This window comes from Populus euphratica, unplaced genomic scaffold, assembly GCF_000495115.2.
Source record: "Populus euphratica unplaced genomic scaffold, PopEup_1.0 scaffold959.1, whole genome shotgun sequence".
NCBI classification, from domain to species: domain Eukaryota; kingdom Viridiplantae; phylum Streptophyta; class Magnoliopsida; order Malpighiales; family Salicaceae; genus Populus; species Populus euphratica.
Window position 1 is genome coordinate 15639 of NW_011500822.1, and position 22852 is coordinate 38490.

At 31.2% G+C, this 22852-nt stretch overlaps 1 protein-coding gene across 3 annotated transcripts; it reads right to left on the reverse strand.

Annotated features, from left to right (window-relative positions):
- Positions 1 to 815: 815 nt before the first annotated feature.
- On the reverse strand, positions 816 to 11069 carry LOC105116479 (paired amphipathic helix protein Sin3-like 4). 3 transcript variants are annotated; one of them, XM_011013865.1, is made up of 24 exons: positions 11009 to 11069; positions 10335 to 10536; positions 9782 to 9949; positions 9477 to 9663; positions 9290 to 9388; positions 8973 to 9137; positions 8552 to 8894; positions 7528 to 7664; positions 6870 to 6945; positions 6755 to 6784; positions 6278 to 6558; positions 6033 to 6187; positions 5599 to 5726; positions 5224 to 5478; positions 4162 to 4848; positions 3937 to 4028; positions 2767 to 3408; positions 2568 to 2668; positions 2345 to 2483; positions 2096 to 2248; positions 1826 to 1989; positions 1652 to 1751; positions 1342 to 1513; positions 816 to 1093 (listed from the first exon to the last, which is right to left on the reverse strand). In XM_011013865.1, exons 2-23 carry the CDS (start codon positions 10412 to 10414, stop codon positions 1370 to 1372), a joined length of 4326 nt encoding a protein of 1441 aa, XP_011012167.1. In that variant the 5' UTR covers positions 10415 to 10536; positions 11009 to 11069; the 3' UTR covers positions 816 to 1093; positions 1342 to 1369. The 3 variants fall into 3 exon arrangements, with proteins under 3 accessions (XP_011012167.1, XP_011012169.1, XP_011012168.1); XM_011013867.1 differs by having other exon boundaries at positions 11015 to 11049; XM_011013866.1 differs by lacking the exon at positions 11009 to 11069 and adding an exon at positions 10660 to 11002.
- Between the last annotated feature and the right edge of the window lie 11783 nt (positions 11070 to 22852).

The following is a 22852-nucleotide window of genomic DNA, read 5'->3' on the forward strand; positions in this document are numbered from 1 at the left end:
TTTTTTTTTATTGTTTACTTAAATGAAAAATTATTTTAATAAATAAATTTAACAACTGGATAAATATCTTATCTTTTAAAATTAAATAATTTAATTTATATTTGTCTCTTGATTTTTTAAATTTTAAATAATATAGGCTCTTGCATTCTTGCTAAAAAAAAATAAAATTTTTTAATAAATAAATTTAACAACTGGATAAATATCTTATCTTTTAAAATTAAATATTTTAATTTATATTTTTCTCTTAATGTTTTAAATTTTAAATAATATAGGCTTTTGCACTCTTGCTAAAAAAAAATAAAAATGCAACCCTGGCATTGGGCTTCGACTCTTCTGCGGACTTGGGCTCTAAAGAGGCATTTTAATATAAAAAGTACCCTAATTCATTTTTATAATGCATCTGATTCTTCAATCCAGCGCAGCCACACACCTCTACATATTTCTATCCTTTTCTTTCCCGGAAGGTTGTTCCTGTTAGAAGTCCAACAATAAAACATAAAAATCATAACTTGCTGATATCAAACTCTAGATTCTAAAAGTTGCAGCCCGACGGCTTTATATGCTTTGCCTGGTCTAGGTATTTTTCCTTCTTCTTTTTTTTTATAATTTATTTATCATTAAAACCGGTCAAGTTTTCACCAACTCTTACCGGGTCTACCGGCTCAGAAGAATCTCAAGCGGGTCTGCCAAATTCAAATGGGAGTTTGACTGGCCAGACCGGGCTTGTTTCTATGTGATCACCTTGGATGGCTGCCGAAGTAGAGAGCCGCCTTACGATGGGCACGTTGACTACAAAAAGTCGAGTAGAAATCCAAGAGAAACAAGACTATAAAAATATTGATGAATGGAATGAACATATATCTCAGATATTACATCACGTCAGCCCTATATACATACATGATGGTGGCTCGAAATGCCACAAGCTTACACTATACTACAATCTTGCAAAGCCATATCTCCATGATTCCTTATTCACTTGGTGAGACAGCTATGAGAACAGATCAAAGCTCTAATTTGGCCGCGGCCGCCACCACAATTGCATTTTTGGCAACAGCCCGTGAAGTGCATTCCAAAGCCAGCTGTGGAACAAAATCTGAGAGCGCAAGTGTTAGAGAGGAGGTTAAAAAAATTTAAAAAACAAAGAGGAAGGAAAGCATTAGAGAGGTTGTCTTTTCCTGTTCATTTGAAGGGTACAAAAGGAGGAACTGGAATGTTATTAACCAACAAATCAGATTGGCTTGCTCGTCAACATCTTATCAGTGTGTGCAGGCTTATGTGCGAAGGTAATTTTGAATACCGTGACAAGCAATCGCAATCAGTTAAGCAAAGATTGGGACACACCATATCCACTCAGTTGCAGGAAGGCATGTTATTTGCTAGATAGCCATCTGTGAAACCGTTGTACTCTTTTCGAAATCTTTTCCTGGTTGTGGCAGGAGCCATTCTGCTGCAAAGTTCTGCTTTTCCTTTCCGTTCGAAACAAAAAATCTTCTGTATCTAAAACATAGGATACCTACATGCAAGCATCAACAGTTGACAAACAGAAGATAGAAGAGATACCGAACAAGAAAGTATACAGAGGGTCTTGCTTAATTACAAGTACATGAATACAAAAAAGCAAAACTAAAACGTGGCTTTTAATGCAAGATACCTTAGATGAATTGCATGCAATTTTACACTCTAAACCATTGAAAACCCGAAAACCTTCCATGGCCTGGCACTCGTCAGCATTTGCATTTCTACGTTTATTCCTGTAAACAGTGGTCTTTATTTAGCCAAAGGAGCTCATACAAAGCAGACAATTTTGTCCATTGGGTCCACGTACCTCTTCAGGAAAATCCCTGGCTTTTCTTTTTTGTCAGGAACAACTGGGAGGAAATCATTAAGCAGATAAGATGCAAAATTAGGATCCATGGAAACAGCAGTCACTTCAGGTTTATCATGTCCAAAGTCCATAAGCTGAATAGACAAGTGTGTTGGTGCGGAAGACTGCAGAGAAAATTATTGTATTACAGTTGCAGCAAAATCAACAAACCTTCAAACTCATAACAGTCCAATAACAACAGACACAGAAGCAAAACCACTAGAGACCTACACATTCAATGCGATATATGTTCTCATCGTGAAGAAGCACTCGAGCATTTTCGTGATAAACAATATCCACAAGTCTTCCAGGTTTCCTTGATTTTTCATATGCATATAGTTGGAGCAACTTGTTGTCCATCTCATCTGCTGCTACCGTTTGGAGCTGAGGGAAATAAAGAACTATTTGGTGAGAGGACAAGGGCAAGAAAAGCCGAAAACTAGAGAATGAAAATGTTGAAGGAAATCCTATGCCTTTTACCTGTTTGACAAGCTTATATATTAGTTTGTCCAATGTGAATAGAACATATGACTGTGTCCCAATAATAGCTCGGCAATCATCCTCAAATTTTGTATTATCGGAAGAACCATCAAGTAAGTTGTAAAGTGCACTCATGAATCTGCAAAGACATACACACTTAAATTAATAAAAACTGATCAAGTTCAAGTTGACAGAACCTCTTAAATTTCTGAAACTATGGCACCTGGCATAGAGATCAGTAGGGCTAGTATCATTTGAAGCTCTCCATTTCCTTTCAGCAGATGATGAATTCACCTTTGCAGATTGTATTCTCTCGTATAATGTCTGTCAAATTAATAAACAGAGATACCATGTTAATAAAAGCAATCTTGTAATTAAATAAAAATCCAGCCATATAAACAGAATTCAAAAGCAAGCCTTACTTGATGAAGCCTAAAAAGAACATAGAAGGAATCATTTCCGTAGAAAACCCGAGAAATTTTAACTTTGTCATGCAATGAAGGAGGGACATGCTTTGCCAAAGGCTTCACATTTAGAAGAAATCGTTCTGAAAATGGTAACATTGTTCCATCTCCTTCAACATCGTGGGCATCAGCCATTCCTTCAGCCTCACCTTCACTCTCAGCTTTAATATCATGCTCATCATGGTCGCCGTCTTCCTCATGCTCTTCCCGAGAGCAATCTTCACCATCACCAGACTCACTTCCAGAAACATCACCATTCTCAGATGCATTCTCACTATCCTCTGTTGACCTTTGAGCACTTTCATCACCTTCATCATCAGCATCAGCATCATTCTCTCCTCCTGCCTCTCCACATCCTTCTCCCTGTCTGGCTTGATATTGCCTACTAACAGCACTGTCTTTCGCCTTATGCGCTGCCTCCAAACCAACTTCTCCATAAAATGCAAAATTATCCTCCTCAAAATCTCCATTTGGAGATAATTCACCCTCTTCTCTTTCAATTTTAAATTGTGCAGCAGATTCATCATTATATCTGTGATTCTTGATGACTTCTGTTGCTACCCCATTTGTGGATACAGCGGGTCTTGAAAACTCACCAGCCTGTTAGATCAGCAACAGATACACATTCATTTTTCATCTCAAGTTCACTAGAAAAAAAATTCGATCAAATAAGAAACCCAACATGTTCATTTAATTGATGTTTAATTCTCAACAACCCTTAGCCATATCAGGCGGTGCAGTCAATAGGAGTATTTTCTATAACTTTAAATCAATTGCAGAACCAGTAAAAGATGCTTGTCAAGCAACCATCATAACTTATACTGCTGTGTCTGGGCAAATAATTCAGCTTAAGAATCTACCCATATGATACCGAGGCTAATGGCTTAAAATTCCAATTGACTATGTGGTAAGTGGTCTATCAAGAACAACAACAACAAAGCCTCAATGCCCAACTAGTTTGGGTCCACTATGTGAATCCTTTTGCACAATTCTGCAAGATCACAAACCAAATCAGCTTCGAAACTGGAGGATTTTAGATCCTTCATTACCACTTCATCCATGCTCGCACATTCTAATCAAGAACAAGCTTAGAAAACTGATATAAACTAATATATGAAAGCATTATACCTCTGTTGAAGGTAATATTTCATTACTTGAACCTATTCCAAGCCCTCCCTCAACAGTGCCATTGCTTGGTCTTGAAGGAGTAGCACTAAGCCCTTGAAACAAAATGTTACATTTCAGAAATCTAACCATCAATTTCAAAGAAAAGGAGGTGGGAACTAGCAATAGAAGAGAGAGAGATGTGAGGACATAATGCAAATTAGATAAGATTGGAAGCATCCAACAAACCTGATTGTACAAGAGTTCGCCCATTACTTAACTCTCCAGTGGCAAGAGATACATTTGAATTTAGCAGCCGGTCATTGGAAGCAGCTTGTTTGGTGATCCCTGACAATTCTTCAGCTGCAGCTGCAGCTGCAGCTGCATTAATCACCACCTTATCATGTTGAAGAGCGCTTGTGGAAGTATCACTTTTGCGAGCTACATGATCTGCATCAGGAGGACCATTTTCTTTAATCCTGTTATCTCCATTTAGCATCCAAGCCCTGCTAGAACTTGATTGTTCAGGTGGGATACTTTCATCTCCATTTCTTGAAGAGTTTGAATGTTTGGAGTTTGTGACTGCAGCACCACCACCACTAGGGCTGCCTTCGCTCTCTCCACTTTTAGAAGACTGATTCTTAGCTTTTACAACATCTTCAGTGTCCTCGGCACCTTGAGGTCGAGATGGAACACCAAGCATGGGTTCTAAAAAGGTTGTCCAAATCTTCATCACTTTATCTAACTGTTCAGATGTACAAACTTCTCCACATGAATATTTGATGAGTTGATATAAGTCCTCATGAATGTCAGCATCTGGGTACTCAAATTCCAAATTTGGTATAATAGGTCTTCTGTTTCCAGCAGCAAAAGCAAGAAGCACATCATCTTCCTTGCGCTTATTCTCACTAATTTCTTTGATCTCCACAAGTAAGGCTGTAAAATATGTCATATATAAATCCATTATGTTTAATGTAGCTAATTTGGACATAAGAACTATTGGATAGATAATGTCTATTGGATGAGTCCATTATGTTTAATGTAGCTATGGATCGGTATGCAGTCACAAATTAAAATAAATCCATGATTTTATGACCAAGGGTGATGTAAGTTGGATGTTTATTTCCTTAACTGATGAGTACAGGATGGAACAAACAGCTTTAAAATTATTCAGGACTCGTCTCTAGTTTTTCGTGGTACTCAAACAACAGAAAGATTATGGTCAGGGATCATAATTCTCATTCATGCCAAGACATCAAAATATTTATGTCTTACTTGATCTGAATGCCAAGATATCAACTAGCAAAATACCTTTTGTGCTCAAGCTCTTTGTATCCTGCTGCTTGAAATAGAAGCTACGATGATCGAGTGATTTGTGATAGTTTTTGGCATAAATTTCAGCCCAAACTTTGTTAAAGTCAGCACGACACCTTGCCCACTCTTCTTGTTTCTGCTTCAAGCGGGTTAATACAACTGGCAAAGCAAGAGAAGTGTTCTTCCTCAATACATCCATTACATCAAGCCCATGATCGCCATATAAACGTTCAATACACCTCAGATTCAGAGCTACACCAGAAGAAAGGACAATCTCATCAGAAAAAAAGAAGAGGAAAGAACCTAACAAACAAGAATAGGACAAATTAGATATTCTAATAACTTGATCAAACACCAATCAGTGTGTATGACCTGTTAAGTGCTCATCAATACGAATGGGACTATCCATTTTGATGGTGTTATTGTTGATCTTTTCTAATAATTCTTCCACACGCTTGGTTGTTACATTCACAGATTCTAACAACATGTCCAGCTCAAACCTGAAAACAACAAGAAAAGTAAAACACTAGAATCTTTTAAAGCAATAATTTATGTAGAGGAGAAGGAAAAAGATTGAGCAAACAGTCTCAACTTCCTACAAGAGACATAACATTATGATAGAATGTTATATTTTGATGTTAATCACAAGAGGAAGGTCAGGAAAAAGTAGGGACTCCCAGAATTAATAAGTTAAAAGCAAATGCCTAAGGAGAATATATATTAGCTACAACAATATAGCCTCAATTTTTGTTTTTCAAAAAATGGAGACAGAAAACAGAATATCATCATCTGAGGCAAGCTCCAACCTGTCATCTTCACATCGAAACAGGCTCTCTTCATACTGGTTTTTTCGCATATGTTTAAAAGAGTAATCTTCACTTCCTGAAGTGACAGATACCCAATGATCATTCAATACTTCTGCTCCAAGCTCTGTCCTCTGACTTGCAGAAGGTATCATGTACTGCCATCATACAATAATAAAGTCACCCAGTGAACAGTAACTATTGAAAGTGCTAAAATAAACTTGTCAACAATATAAGAAGTTGCATACACTCTTTGGCAGAAGCCGATAACTGGGAGTGCAGCGCTCACAGTTAGACAAGTCAAGTTCATTAATGGGTTTTGCTGTAAACTTATCCTTGCTGGAAAATAAAGGCATCTTGTGACCTCCTGTGTCCTTATTTCCAAAAGTTACACTTTTGTCAAGCCTATCCCTTTCTCGGATTTCACGGTCACTATCTTTAACCCCATCATCTCTCTCACGATCCCGATCTCTATCCCGGTCCTCTACTTTAACAGCTCTGGGTAAATTACCTTCATTCCACAGGGATTCTGGAAAAAGAAGTTAGTAAGCATTAATCTGATTGCAACAAAGGTTAGATCATTTTAGAACTGAGCCAACCATGGTTGGTTCGGTAAAAGTTGAACTAAGACTGAATAAAAGTCCTTAAAAATCAAATTAAACCAGACAAAATGGTGAGAGGCTCATCCAGCCTAACAGTAATAAGAAGGAACATTCACTACTTACTTTTACTCACAACACCGGCAAGTAAACCCTCTGCAGGACAAAGTTTTGATTAGAAAGTGTCAATAATATGAAATCTCCAAAGAAAGTAAAATAAATACTTGCTTCGTAGAGGTACCATTTTTTTCACAGCGAGCCAAAAATTCATTGAAATCATCCATGAGATCAGGATATCTTCCAAGCAAATCACCCACCTGATATGACCAAAAGTTTCATGCTTTACTAGTTCTATTCCAATAACTTTTATGATAAGATCTATTCGTCAACATTGACTATAAGTATGTAGACATATAGGCAGGACCGTCACTGCTATTTCTTTGTACACAATATTGAAGTGCACTCAATTCAATTCTTGGCAATTCAACAAGAAGAGACTTACAAATAAAGCACCAAACAAGGAACATGTAAAGTAAGTATCTAATTCCTATCAAGCACAAGTAAAGAGCCTTAGAGTGCCAAGTTGAAATTTTGCAAACCAAAAATGGCTCAGCCAAACCTCCAAAAACTCTATCCCTTACAGCTCAAATAGATCTTAACGTGAAGTTTTCAGTTCCAAAATGCCAGAGTCCAAGGAGAGTAAAAAAAAGCTACTTTAAAAGTAAAATTTAATTTCAAGTAGCCCATGTTCCATAGGGGACATAAATGATACACATACATGATTTGACATAAGCACTTCTTATATTCAACAGTAATAACAGAAGCTAATTAATAAATTAGTACATATCTTTCAGTTAATACTGGGGTTTGGAGCAATGCTAAATTACTATCAGCCATACCAAAGATTGCAACTCTGATCGAGTGATTATTTCTCTGGTGTAGAGATGAAGACACCTCAAAAATTCCTGGTAATTATCAGGATCAAGCAACGTCTCCTTTACTTTGTCACAAAAGGCAAGCTCTTGACTTAACGCACCTGGCAAGACACAAACCAAGTCATTAAAGCAGAAAATGAAAGGAAAAGGTAAGCAGCTCAAAATATAATATACAAAGAGGGTGGAAACTTGAAAAAGGAAAAATGAACTTTCGCTGGTGAACAAGAAAAATAAAAGATGCCACAAACTCAATTCAAATGTGCTAAGAGCACTAGAGCCCATTAAGAAAATATAACTGATACCAGCAATGATGATCATATGAGTTTGAAGCAGTATATAAAGACAAAGCATGATAAGAACCCAAAAAGAGATAGAGATGGTGTTTTATGCTGTAACATGCACAATAACAAAATGTTTTCATTCAATTAACAGTTGATAAAGCACCAGGTTCAGATAAAAAAAGTTAGGACCTAAAAGTTCATTAAAAAGATATTGGAATTTGAAACCACAATAATTTTTTTGGCTAGGAGTGTCATAAGCATATATCTTAAACCAGAAAGCTAAAAGAATGTGCACAAATACAGAATAAAACAGTAGAAAATGTGCCATGTGAACTATAAAAAAAAAATGCCTCTAATAAAGAAAGGTTAAATGAAAAGAAAAGAGCAGCCCAACAACCAAAGAACATAAAATGTGACTTCAAGTGTTAAAAAAAAAAAAAAACCCTTGCAAACATGAAACTAAAACTCAAATCGACAAATGTGGAAGTTGCAGATGCACAAAATATGATGCAATCAAAAATAGAGAGCTACAAGAATAGCAGACACAAAATTCAACAGCAAAATTATAATTTCCAGTTACAACCAAATAGCCACTACCCCCCAAAACAAAAATAAAAAGTGCTTTTTCTAGAATTTTCTTGATATAAAACTACAAAAAATCAATCACATCTACGAGTGTAAAGTGCTGAAAAAGACTAGGAACTCACTTTTTACAGTGTTTTTATCATCATATGCGGATGAAACAGGATTCATTCCTCCAAAGGTCTCATCACCATCCCCACCTTGTTCAGCAACTGAATCTTCAACCCTAGGAGCAGATTTCCGCTTGTGAGGGAGTCGTTGCATGTTGAAGTCTCGATTACCATCATGATCATAATCTCTATCATCCCGCTCACGTTCCCTCCTATCTCTGTCTTCTCTCCTCTCCTTTTCTTTTTCAGCACGCCTGCGTTGATCCTTATCTGCTCTGATCATAGATCTATCATGGTCTGGATCGGGACGGTCAACACTGAAGTCACGATCAGCATGTGAAGCAGTAGCCCTTTCTTTCTGGCAGTTGATAAAAAGCCAAACATTAGCTTGGTGATTAACTAAAAATTGAAAGAAATGAAAAGGGGAAGGAGGAACCTTGTCAACATGCATCTGGCGCATTGTAGGCATGGCAGAGCTTCTATCACGAAGAGCAGGATTCCTACCAGTTGGAAAATGAGCACTTGCAGCAGCTGAAGAATCTGGAAGGAAATGAGTAAACTCCAAGAGCAGATCATGGTGGTCTCGAAAAAGTGAAGCCACCTGCAAAGAAGTAGTCTGATTAATCCTGCTTGAAATTCAAAGGTCCCAAAGACAGACCAAAAAAATAGTTATAACTAAACATGGTAGAAACAGAAAATGAAGCATTCAAACAAAGGGAAGAATATTGAGGTGAGAAGATACAACAGGTATACCTCCTGGTAGACCTCACTGATGGACTTATTTTCCTTTCTGTACAGGTTCAGAATGTCTAAAAATGATTTGTAAACACGATCATCACCTTGAAACCTTGTCTGGAAAAACAAATTCATAAGATTAAAACCCTTGGGACCAGAACAATAAACCCACCCTCCAGTTTGGCAGGGAAAAAACATTTTGTACCTTAATTTTGTTCACAAAATTAATTGCTTCTTCAAATTCAACTGGCTTTTTCTGTGGAGGCTGTTCATCTTCTAGAGGGAGAGTGATCTCATATCCTTTAGGCAAGAAGGTATTGAAACCCAAAATTAAGTCACGGTGCCCTTTAAATAACTCCTTCACCCTCGCTATGACACCTGCAGTGTCGATTCTGCAGGAAAAATAAAAGGCAACAAGTCGAAAAATTTCATCAAAACATATACACATTTTTTTTAAAAAAAAAAAAAAACACTAGAATGGAGCTCAATGCATGCACATCAACAACAAACCTTTGAGCTTTAAAATCCTTCATGACCTCAAGAAAGTCGTCGTATTTTTCTCTCTTGTCTTGAAATATATCCTTGACAGCCTTGAGGTATGCCAAGGCATCATTTGTTGTCAGTTTCTGTCCTCCCCCGCCACCGCCACCCCCTCCGATCATCTGGGGTTGCCCAGAACTTCACAGCACAAAAATATATTTAAATTAATAACTTAATTGCAAGATTCCAGAACACACCCAACAGATCATCGCCCTCGGCCCCCAGATTCATTCACATAAAAGTAACACAAGTACAGTTACCATTGCCTAAAATAGAATAATTACCTTTTTTTCTATCACATCCATAACGAAATGAAAGGAATTTCCAAGACAATTTAGGAAGAAGAAAAGAAAAATACAACTACTGAATTAAACCTAAGAAAATTACTACTCATAAAAAGAGAGAGAGAGAGAGACAGTGTTAACTAACAAGTGATGTAATTAATCAGGTTTGACACAAATTATTCCAGAATCAAGCTCTAAAACAACAGAAAATTAAAAAAGAATAAAATAAAAACACTTACGTTTCGCCTCTAGTAGAGGAAGAGAGCACGGGCCTTTTAAGCTGAGACCCCATGTAAACATCATCTCTTGACCTCTTCATCTTTTTTTCCTAGTTTTTTTTATTTTCTATTTTTTTTTACAAATAATAAAACTATCTCTCTCTTCAACAACAACAGCGACGAATCATGCTTTGAACAACTTCAATTGCAGACATGAAGAAACCTGCAATCAAAGAATCGGTAAGCAGATCTAACCGATATTTTACTTTAGAATCAAAATAAAACAACAGATTAAGACGACGATGATAACAACAAGAACAACAACAACAACAATAATATAGATCACCTTATCGAAACACCAAGTAATTTTTCCATTTTACTTCAATTCAAAGCAACTTATCAGAAAATAATTTTACAAACATTTAGATCGTTTATTACTCGCTGCTGAATTAGCAAACATACTTTTTTTCAACAACAAAAAAACAGTTCTTTTTTTGTTTTGAATTTAAGAGAGACCAGAGAGCACGAAGCTCTCTATCTACACGAAGAAGAAGAAGAAGAAGAAGAAGAAGAAGCCTTGATGTAAAACAGGAAGAGAATACGATATATGGAGCACTGACTCTGTATTATGAAAGAAAGAAAAAGAAAAAGGAAGAGAAGAGAAGAGGGGGAAGAGGAGAAGAGAGGATGCATACACATACATACAGCAATGTTATGTTTATTTGTTGAAGAAGAGGGGGAGAGTTTAGAATGTTGATATTAATATTGGGTAAATCTCAAATAAGTCCCTCAATTATATAGTTTATCTCTAATGAGTCCTCAAACAATTTTTTTATCTCACCAGATCTCTCATGTTTTTTAAATTCTCGTTTCATTCTTTTTATTTATGTTCGTTCATGGATTCCTTTTTTTTCTCTTAAGCACGTCATTGCATATGAGAGATAACAAGGTATTTTTTCGTTAATATCGTGTTTTAAATTATTTCTGATTTTAAAAACATTATATTTTATAATTTCTCAATCCAAACACATAGATAAATATAATATATTTTTTAATAAATAGGGGTACAATTGAGAAATAATATTATTTACAGACTCGAATGAGGTCAGCTCCATAATTAGGGGACTTTTTTTTTACCCTAATGTGTATTATAACCTGTAAATATGTTCTTTAAAAAAAAAAATCGCTTGCAAAATGCAAAGGAGAGGAAATATAAGAATTGGTTCGTAACCTGGAGAATATAGTCATTTAGATGAGTTTCCAGGTTATAGCCAGTTTGTTTTTTACCCCACTACCCCTCCTCGTACGTGCTAGGGCTTTCGTTCAACTTCAGATGAGTAAAGTAAGGATTAGACAGTCATGTTCTTATATATGTAGGGGCAATTTCGGCAATTTAGAGAAACGTGGTAGAGAGAGGGCTGAAATTGAAACTTAAAAGCGAAAGGGTGGTTATGTGTTTCTCAGTTTATCTTGTCATGTGATTCCAAATCTGGGGGCTTTTCAGGGGGTCCGAATGAATCAGTTTTCTAATTAAATTACAATTTTGCAATTCCTGCAAAATTATTGGATTTTACTTTACAGTTAGTTTGATTATTTTTTTTTTGACCTAGCAAGTTAACATCTATTTTAAGTTAAAATAAAATAGAATAAAGAGTCATCTAATAAAAAAAGACAAAACTCAATAAAAATCAATTATTAAGTTTTTAATTTTTTAATAAAACTCAAATGGATTTAATAAATCAACTCAAAATCCCATCAATTCAAGATCTAAATTAATTCAATTTAAAAAGGTAAAAAAACAGAGTGGCTGTAGCAAAAATTAATCAATTTAAAATAAAATTCAATCAAAACTTCACGATCAGCACATTGATTTTTTTTAGAAAAAAATAAATCTAAATGAATATTGTTTAGATTTTTTAATAAAAAATAAGAATTAACTTGTGTTAATCCCACTTATCCTCCCAATTAGTAACCAAAGCCTTACCGGAGCAAGTTGACTTGGATTTTAAAACTATGTTCTTTAGTAATTAAATATGATGTAAAATCTACAAATTTTGCCCTAACCAGAAGACAGATTCATTGAGACGAGGGGGGACCAGATGCAAGTGGAGAGATCCGTCTCGGGCTTTTGCAGGATTTAAACCGCTGAAAGAGCCCAGTCAAGACATGCAATAATCTGAGCTCTTGCTTTTGGGTCGATGAAGTTGAACCTGAGGCTCAAAGGCCTCCCTGGTAAAGAGTGAGTGAAGGGCCTTCTGCCTTAGGTTATCTTTCTTTCAGGGCTAGGGTTTGCTTACTTCATTCTACAGGCGGCGATTTTTTAATCGAAGTATGAGAGTAAATCTAAAAACCATACATGGACCCGATATCAAGCCCAAATCCATAATAACTATTTTCAAGAGCTTTTAGGGAATTAGTTTAGTGTTGCTTGGAGTGCTGTTCCGGTTTTTTGTAAGTAATTTTTATTTTAAAATATATTAAAATAATATTTTTTTTATTTTTTAAAAATTATTTTTAAAATTAGAGCATCAAAATAATTTAAAAATATAAAAAATTATTAATTTAAAGTAAAGAAAAAAATAAAATATTTTTAAATTTTTTCAAAAACATTATTGAAACACAAAAATAAATAAAACATAATTAATCAAATGTAGCATTTCTAGTCATATTTAATTTAATATTAACTAAATAATTTGAATATCTCAAAAGGGTTTTAAAACTTAACTTGGAAGCATATATTTTTCTTCATCTCTAAGAAATTATCTGGAAATTATAGTTTTGAAATTCGGCCTGGCCTAATGGATCAACCCGGGATCTGGCTGGCCCGAGGCTAGAACCGGGACAAGTTGAAGAAAAAATAGAGGAATGAAAAATCTGGTGTGACCATGCAAGACTCGGTCAAAAACTTTATTGTAACCTATTGATTTTTTTTTTTTACTAAAATGTTGTTTTAATTTAAAAAATTGATCTGGTCAAAATCTGGTGACCCAGTCAAAATCCAAAACCCGAGCCTGGAATCAGATTGGATCTAAAAACTATCCTGGAAACTCTCACTACTCCAATCAAGGTTAATCTCCTTTTTTCTATATTTGTTGGCAGGAAGTCAATGTGAGGGAAGGGGCATAGCTACAAGACTAGCCTCTAGCGACCTTTTTATTGAAATGCTCACGATTATAAAGTAGTTTTTTTTTTAAATGGTTTTTAAATAAATTCTTAAATTCATTAATTATTTTTTTATTTTTATAGTCTCATGGAAAATAAATTAGAAAATATTTTTTAGAATTTGGCTATATTATGAAAAATAATTTATTAATATTATTTTTATAGTATCATGAAAAATAAATTAGAAAATATTTTTTAGAATTTGGCTATATTATGAAAAATAACTTATTAATATTTTTTTTAAAAATTATTAAACAATAAGAAACAAATCTTAAAGATAAAAAGTTGAATGAGAATAAAATTAAAAAAAAATTAATTTCATAAATTATCTCAAATAAAACAATCAAAATAATATAAATCAAATCTAATAGATAAAAAAATTTAAAATATGATGAAATTGAAAAAACATAATTATAATTTCATACATTATTTCAAATAAAATAAATAACAATCAAAAGAATAATGACCAAATCTAATAGATTAAAAATGTCAATTAAAAAAATAATATGAGAAAACATATAATAATCGTAAAAATAAGGACTAAAGTTAATATAAAAATCAAATTATAATAGATGAAATAAAAAAATCAAAACAAAATATATAGCAATCAAAAGTTTGAGGACTCAATGTGATATAGCCAGCAAATAACATGACATTTCTAAATTTTTCACTTCTTAAAAGTGTTTTTCGTCCAAAATAAAAGGAAAACACTTTTCTAAAAATCAATCTAAATTTTCTTTTAACTAAAAAGTATTTTTCATAAACACGAGAAAGTTTGAAAAGTGATTTCTATAAAATCACTCTCCATGAAACAAACGAGGCATGAATTATAACCATAAGAACCTTAATAGAAAGCTACTTATCTGGAAATAGGAACAGAGCTTGGATTTTAAGTCCTAGGTCGTATGCTAAAATTTTCATTATGTTAAAAAAAATGATGTTCAAGTGATGATATTATTTTTAAAGAAATTAAAAGAATTTAGAATCATTCAAATGAGCTAAAAAAATTTAGTTATTTTAATGACATAATTATATATAAAAAAACGAACAACAATTAAAAAAAAAAGCAATGACTAATAAAAAAAATAAATGCTTGTCATTATTATAAAAAGATACCCTCTAAATTTATAAAAATGTCTCAACTATCAAATAAAAAATTAAATAAGAATAAGATAACTGCATAAAAAGAAAGATGAGAATATTGAAGTTCAATTATTGGCAATTGAAAAATAAATCAAATTTTTAAAAGGAATAAAGAACCTAACTTGAGTTAGCATATACTAAATTCATGGCTCGGTTATGAGATCGAGATAACGTTGTACGAAAGAAACTAAGTGGTCATTTAGTATTGTGGCTGCGAGTGAGCTTCACCCGCAGCCATAGTTTTTCTTGTTTGGTTAAGACAAAGCCATCATTTTTTTAATAGGACCCACTGTTTATTAAGAGTGTGTCACAGGTTTACAAGAAGCACCTCTTTGCTGCTTCTTATGCGGAGAAAACCTAGTGAACAATGGAGGCATGTTCCACTGTTCCAGCCGAACCGGGTCCGGTTCAAAGATAAAAATGTATTGAATTGGATCCGACCTAGCAAAATAAAAAAAAAAAAATTTTATTTTTAATTGTGTTTTATTTAAAAAACTAGTGTTAAACATTATTTAATGACACTACATAAATTAGATGGAGATCACTTAATGACGTAACATTTGCAAAATTTGATTGCAATCCTAATTTTGTTCCTAATTATATTTTACCTAACATAGTTGTACTCTAAGAAAATTTGTGAAAACTGTAGTTCTTGTCGGATATATTTCATACGTGATAGAATTGTATATAGTTAAATGAAACAATAAAAAATATTTTATATAAAGTATTATTTATTTCATGATATAATAGCAATAGTTAAATCTACAATATTTAAATTAAAAACCATCAATATTTCATAAAGTAGTTAAATATCAACATTTAAATTAAAAATCATTAATATCAATATATATTTTAAAATTATTTTATAATTTTAATTTTAAAAGTATTATTAACCAAACACATTAAATTATTTTTTTTAACTTTAATTTCAATTACAATTTTAACCAAACATATATTTTTCCAAACCAACTTCAACTAAAAGTACCTTTTATAAAACAACTTTTTTCAAATCACAACCACAATAACTATCATAATACCAAACATACAATAGAGATCATCTCTTAAAAAAACTAAATAATAAAAGTCAAAATTAAAAACAAATAAATTAAAAATACATAAAAAAAGAATCAACTCGGGTTTACTCGACTAATCTATGATCTAGGATATGAGATTGAGATAACACCATAAAAAAAGTGGAAAAAATCTCAAAGCTGGAGACTTAATAACCTAATTTTGAATGGTAAGATTGAAAAAAAAATAATTTAAAAAAAATGAGTTAAATCGGACTAATATTCAAAACTCATGACCTAAGTCATGAAACTGAGTAACCCCATAGAAAGCAAACCTAAAAAAACATGAAGCAAAATTCTTAATCATCTAAAATTAAAAAGCAAAAAAAATAACAATAAAAAAAAAGATGATCAAATCTGGTATAAAAATTATTTGAAATAAAACAATGAAGGATGAAATTAAAAAATAAAATAATTCAAGAAAAAAATTAGCAATCAAAAGAATAAGGATTAAATTTGGAATAAAAATAAATAAAATAAAATAAAATAATAAGATATGAAATTCAAAAAATAAAACAAATCAAGAAGATGATAAAAAAACAAAAAAAAAACGAAATTACTCTTTTTTCAACTTGAAAATACAAAAAAGCCCCATGCCAACTTGTCCCAATCAATCTAATAATAACCAATAAGTCATGTGAAAAAGACTATAATATTTTTAAAAAAATCTAATTTTATAAACTATATCAAATAGAATAAACAATAATAAAAAAGAAGAATTTCAAGGAAAAAAAATAAAAAGCCGTTTTAAAAAACTTTAGGGGGTAGGCATAAAAAACGAGGAAGAGAGGGGAAAGAAGTAAAAAAAGAAAAGAAAATGTCACCGACGCTAAACAAAAGGTTTGTTGGCCATTTATACCATCTAGAGATGGAGGGGCCACCAAAATGATTTGAACATCACCTAAAAAGCCATCGTTCTACCACCAGAAGATGACTCACACGTTATCCAAATGGTGTGGATGTCTCCCATATACGCCAACCGTTTTTTAAAAATAATATTATATATTTATTAAAGTACGAAATTACTCTTTTTTCAACTCGAAAATACAAAAAAGCCCCACGCCAACTTGTCCCAATCAATCTAATAATATCCAATAAGTCATGTGAAAAAGACTATAATATTTTGTGTTATGGTCTATAGTGTTTTACTGATCTCTTTTATGTTTTTGTTAAATATTTCAATAAAAGAATAAACTTCATCTACTTGCTAGATTTAGATATTAAGCAATAATGCCTATAAAATAAGAACTTAAAAGATACCTCTCCCTTGCTATTGTGAAAACCATATTATTAAACCACACTCAGCTACGATGGTCGGCTTGGTGATTTAGTGATATAAAGCATGATTTGAGTTGTGTGTTTATTTCAAATTGTTTTGAACATTAACCCAGCAAAATCTTAAAAACTTATTGAATTGACCCAAGACATAGTTTGAGGAAAGGAACCAATCTCTTTTGAGATAAACCAAAGGAAACACCTAACCTGTTTAGGGTTCAATCAAGGAAAGAATTCGTCTTCCTTAAACTCAACCAAGAAAAGGATTTACATCCTTTAAACACAACTATATTTTGGATCTTATTCTTTTTACACCAATTATATATATATATAACACCAATTATATATATATATATATATATCAACATTAATACATATGTCATGTATATTCTTTTTTAATAGTATCAGAATAATATTATATTTTAGTTATTTCTTTTTATAAAAAGATTCATGAGCTATAAATAAATTATGAATCCTTTAAACAAAGGGTTCAGAATCTTTATTATTTACTTTATATTTATTTTTAAAGTATTTATTTATAATATTATTGTATTTTATCTAAAAAAATCACTAATTTAATCATTAAAGAGTCTTTAAATTTACCAAAAAAAAAACTTTTTATAAGTATTAAACGCTTAATTCCAACTAACGTTGCTTCATCTATTATATTTATGGCTATGGTTATCATCGGCTAAAATGCTCGTGATTCCAACGTGGGAACTGCAGGACAATAATCGGCTGGTTTTGGATGTATTTGAAGGTCGATTTTCTTATTCCAACCAAGAAAGAATAACCATTCAAGGAAAAGAAGGGACTGGCTCCCTTGTTCTTATCCCCAGTTTTGTGAGTAATTGCACCTCTGGAGAACCTAGTCATTGAATATGGAACTGCAGGACTTTTCCTTTTCTTTTATAGTCATGTATTATTAAGCTATTTTATGTAATAAATTTTTAAGGTGTAATAGATTATATATATATTATTACACATGCTATGTTGTGAGTTTGGTCAAAATTTTCTTTAACATGAAAAAATATTTAAAAGTTGCTAATATTGTTTTCTTTCTAGAGGAAATAAAAATTCTAAATTATACGAGGGTTGACTTTACAGATCTAAAAACAATTTAAAAACTTGTAAAAGCATGATTTGACCAAAAAAATTTAAATGATATTTTTTTTAATATCAAGATAACAATATTTTTTATTGACTTGGAAAAACTCGATTTAACATGTCAAATTCATGACCTAGATTATGAGACTATAATAACCTTGTAAAAAGAAAATCAAAATAAATTATGAAGTCTAATTCCTAACCAGTCCAATGTTAAAAGATGAAATTAAAAAAAAAAAGATATAAAAAAGCAATATGAGTTAACCTGTCAAACTTGCGACTCGAGTTTTAAGACCCAGATAATCCTATAAAAAATAAATCAAAACGAGTTATGAATTTCAATTCTCAATTCTCAATCACCTCAATGAATAAGATTAAAAAAATAAATTAATTAAAAAACAACTCGAGTTAATTTATCAACTTGATGACCTAGGTCATAAATCCAAGACAATCTTATGGAATGAAAATAAAAAATTAAATTTATTTAACTCGGGTTAATTTGCCAAATATGTGACTGTAGTTGTGAGACTAATATAACTATATAGAGAGTGAATCAAAATAAATTTTGAAACTCAATTTTCAATCAATCCTATCGGATCCAATGTTTAATAATGAAATTTGAAAAAAATAATTAAAAAATAATTGAGCCAAGTCAACTCAAGTTAATTCATTAAACACTATTTTTAGGTCACGAGGCTAAGATAACCTAATAAAAGGTAATAAGAACCAATGATAAAACCTAATTCCCAATCAAACACATTATTAGATGATGAAAGTGGGGAAAAAATCAATTAAAACAACTAAGTCAACCGAGTTAACCTGTTAAACTTGTGACTTAGGTCATAAGATAGGACAACCTGATAAAAAAATATATTCAATGTTGAAGTACTCATGATTCGGGTCATGAGACCAAGATAATCTTTTAGAAAAAAATGACTAGATTTAACTTGGATAAAAATACCAAAACATGCGATTTTGATAGTGAGACCAAGATATTCCCATAGAAAGCTCAAAATAAATTATAAAACTTAATCCTCAACTGACCAAATATTAAATAATAAGATTGGGAAAATTTCAATTAGAAAAATATTGAATAATAAGATTGGGAAAATTTCAATTAGAAAAAAAAAAGAACACAACAAATGACTCGACAACTCATATTAACTTGTTAGGCACTATTCTTGGGTCATGAGGTCAAAATAATATAATATAAAGTAAAAAAAAACAATTATGAAATCTAATTCATATAATGAGAGTGAGAAAATATTAAAGGATATGATTGTGAAAAAAAATTAATTAAGGAAAAAATATCTAAATCAATCAGGTTAACTAATGAAACCCGTAACCCGTAATTCGTATAATGAGAGTGAGATAATCTAATAAAAAATTCAATATTAAAAATTAAAATAAATACAAAACATTAATGAAAAAATTCAATATTAAAAATTAGAATATTTTATAGATATTAAACATCCATCTCCAACTACCTTGATTAGACATAATAGATCAGATTATCAAAATAAAAAGAATAACCGATTATGTAAACATAAATTTTGTCTTTAAGCTATTTGGATTTTTTAAAATATCATCAATTTATATATAATTCAAAAAAATCATTATACATTGAAAAAATATTACATAAAATACCTTAATATATATATATAAGAAATGATAATTAATGCCGGCTAGCATTATAAGCATATTTATGGCTATGGTTATCATCGGCTAAAATGCTCATAATTCCAACGTGGGAACTGCAGGACAATGATCGGCCGGTTTTGGATGTAATTAAAATAAATAAAAGAATATTATTAAAAATATTTAATATTAAAAATTAAAATATTTTATAGATATTAAACACTTATCTTCAACTAACTTGATTAAACAGAATAGATTAGATTATCAAAATCAAGAGAATAACTAATTATCTAAACATAAATTTTGTTTCTAAACTATTTGAATTTTTTAAAATATCATTAATTTATATATAATTCAAAACAATCATTACACATTAAAAAATATTACATGAAATAGCTTAATAATAAATGATATATATATATATATATATATATTACACATGCTATGTTGCGAGTTTGTTCAAAATTACTCACAAAACTGGGGATAAGAGCTAGAGAGCCGGTCTCTTCTTGTGTTTTTTTTTTAATGGTTATTCTTATTTGGTTGGAATAAGAAAATCGACCTTCGAATACATCCAAAACCAGCCGATCATTGTCCTGCAGTTCCCACGTTGGAATTATGAGCTTTTTAGCCGATGATAACCATAGCCATAAATATGCTTACAATGCTAGCCGGCATTAATTATCATTTTTTAGATGAACCAACTTTATATATATGTTAGCTTTACTGATCTAAAAGTAACTTAAAAACTCGTAAAAACATGATTTGTTCAAAATAAATTTAAATAATATTTTTTTTAATTTTAAGATAACAATATTTTTTATTGACTTGGAAAAACTCGATTTAACATGTTAAATTCACGATCTAAATTATAAGACTATGATAACTTCATAAAAAACAAATCAAAATAAATCATGAAACCTAATTCCCAACTAACTTAATGTTAAAGGATGAAATTGAAAAAAAAAAGATCTAAAAAAGCAACTCGGGTTAACCTGTCAAACTTGCGACCCAAGTCTTAAGACCCAAATAACCCTATAAAAAAACAAATCAAAACAAATCATGACTTCAATTTTTCAATTCTCAATCAGCTCGATGTTAAAGGATAGGATTAAAAAAATAAATTAATTAAAAAAACAACTCGAGTCAATTTGTCAATCTTATAACCTGTCAAATATATGGTTGTAGTTGTGAGACTAATATAAGCCTATAAAGAGTGAATCAAAATAAATTATGAAACTCAATCCTCAATCAATCTTGTCGGATCACTACCATAATCTTTAGATTTATCGACAAAATTTTTCATTGGTATTTGCACTACCATTTTGTTGGTAAAACAATTACCCACGCAATCATTGACAAAAAGTCTCTATTGGTGAATCTTTTATTGGTAATTTTTTGTTCATTGGTAATAAAAAATATTTTTACTGTTGGATTTACTGACGGAAAAAGTGAGCAAAAAAAATTCATTCCATCGGTAATTCCCTCATAAACAAACCGTTAATAATTTCATCGGTAATAATTTAAAAATATTTTTTTATAAAACTATAAAATAATTTAATTAATATTAATTAACATTTTATAATACTCAAAATGCTTGAAAAAAGAAGAAGAAAATGAACTCAAATTTTTTTGCAACAAATAAATAACATAAAAAAATAAATTTAACTAAAAAATTCTTATGAAAAAAATTTAAAGATCCTATAAATAAATCAACAAAAAATTGATCTCATATGAAAAAAAATTATCCTACAACAACATTCAGACAATTATTAATAACAAAAAAAATAAAAAATAAAATAAAAATATAGTTAAAAAACACAAAAAAAGATTTTTTTTACCTTAATATAGTTGCAAGTAAAGTTAAGAAGAGCAAGAACAAACCATAAAGCATTTTAATAAAAAAGATGAAATGAAAAAGAAAAGAAAAAAGAAAAAAGAAGACATACATGAGCATAAAGAAGTTGAGAAGAAGAAGAAGAAGAAGAAGAAGAAGAAGAAGAAGAAAGGAGACAGTCTCTTGTGACATACATGAGCATAAAGAAGAAGAGAAGAAGTTGAGAAGAAGAAGAAGAAGAAGAAGAAGAAGAAAGGAGACAGTCTCTTGTGAAATTAAGGATTCTAGACTTTTTTTTGGTGTTTTATCCACGGATAATTAAATATTAATATTTTTTATTATTTTGTCGATGATTACGTCTATAATATTTCATTTAAATTTTGTATTTAATAAATTTTTTTAAAAATCACCAAATATCACTGACAACTTTTCAACCCGTTGGTGATTTTGTTTGTAATATTTAATTAAAAATTTTCAGAAATTGTCAAATAACATCAATGACTTTTCAATCCGTCGGTGATTTTGTCTGTAAAGAACAGTAATTAATAGTGCAATTGAGAAGTAAATAGTTCTAAAGCTTTCCGTAAAATTGATTAGTACTTAAAAGTGCATTTTTATTAAGGTTTTATATCATTATTTTGCACTTGAAGTATGAATAACTCCTTAACTAAAACATGTTTTATAATAACATATCTAATAATATAAAATACCTTTAATTTGTGATAAATATTCATCTTAAATGCAGACCTATCACAGAAACGAAAGGATTGATTGATGAGTTTAAGTACTAAAATTGAAAGGACAAAGAGATGACCAAACTTAGAAAAGAGATACTAGTGCAGTCCAAATTAGAACATTGTTTGGTAATTGGGTTATATTTAGAGCTATAGATCTCGGATTTAAGTCTATTTTATATGGATGGAAAGGTAAGATATAAGCCTACAACTTTTATATGGAGGTCAGGTTTTAAAAAGACTGTTTCCAAGTTCAAATTATAGCAATAACAAAGAAGTCTGAATCTATTCTGTAACCCAGATACTATTCAGTATTCAGCCCATATCTTGAGCTTTAGAAGTCTAAATGATCTCAATATTTTCTTGTAAAGCTGAGACAATTTCCTAGAACTTTTATGTGGAGCTTTAGTTTAAATTATGATGTTATCAATGACGTTTTATTCAAACAAGAGAAGATAAGGATTGTTACCAAGTCAAAAGCTGGTCACCCACTCATCAATTAGTCATCAAATCAATAGTTCCCAATTTTGGCCTATAAAAGGAGGCATTTGCCATGCATTTAGGCATCTTGAT

Excerpts from the sequence above, each read along its gene's own strand:
- LOC105116479 (XM_011013865.1), bottom strand. The coding sequence starts at position 10,414 with ATGAAGAGGTCAAGAGATGATGTTTACATGGGGTCTCAGCTTAAAAGG. Across the intron at positions 7,665-8,551 it reads TGATAAAAACACTGTAAAAA|GTGCGTTAAGTCAAGAGCTT; the intron begins GTGAGTTCCTAG and ends GTGTCTTGCCAG. Across the intron at positions 4,849-5,223 it reads AAAGAGCTTGAGCACAAAAG|CCTTACTTGTGGAGATCAAA; the intron begins GTATTTTGCTAG and ends CATATTTTACAG.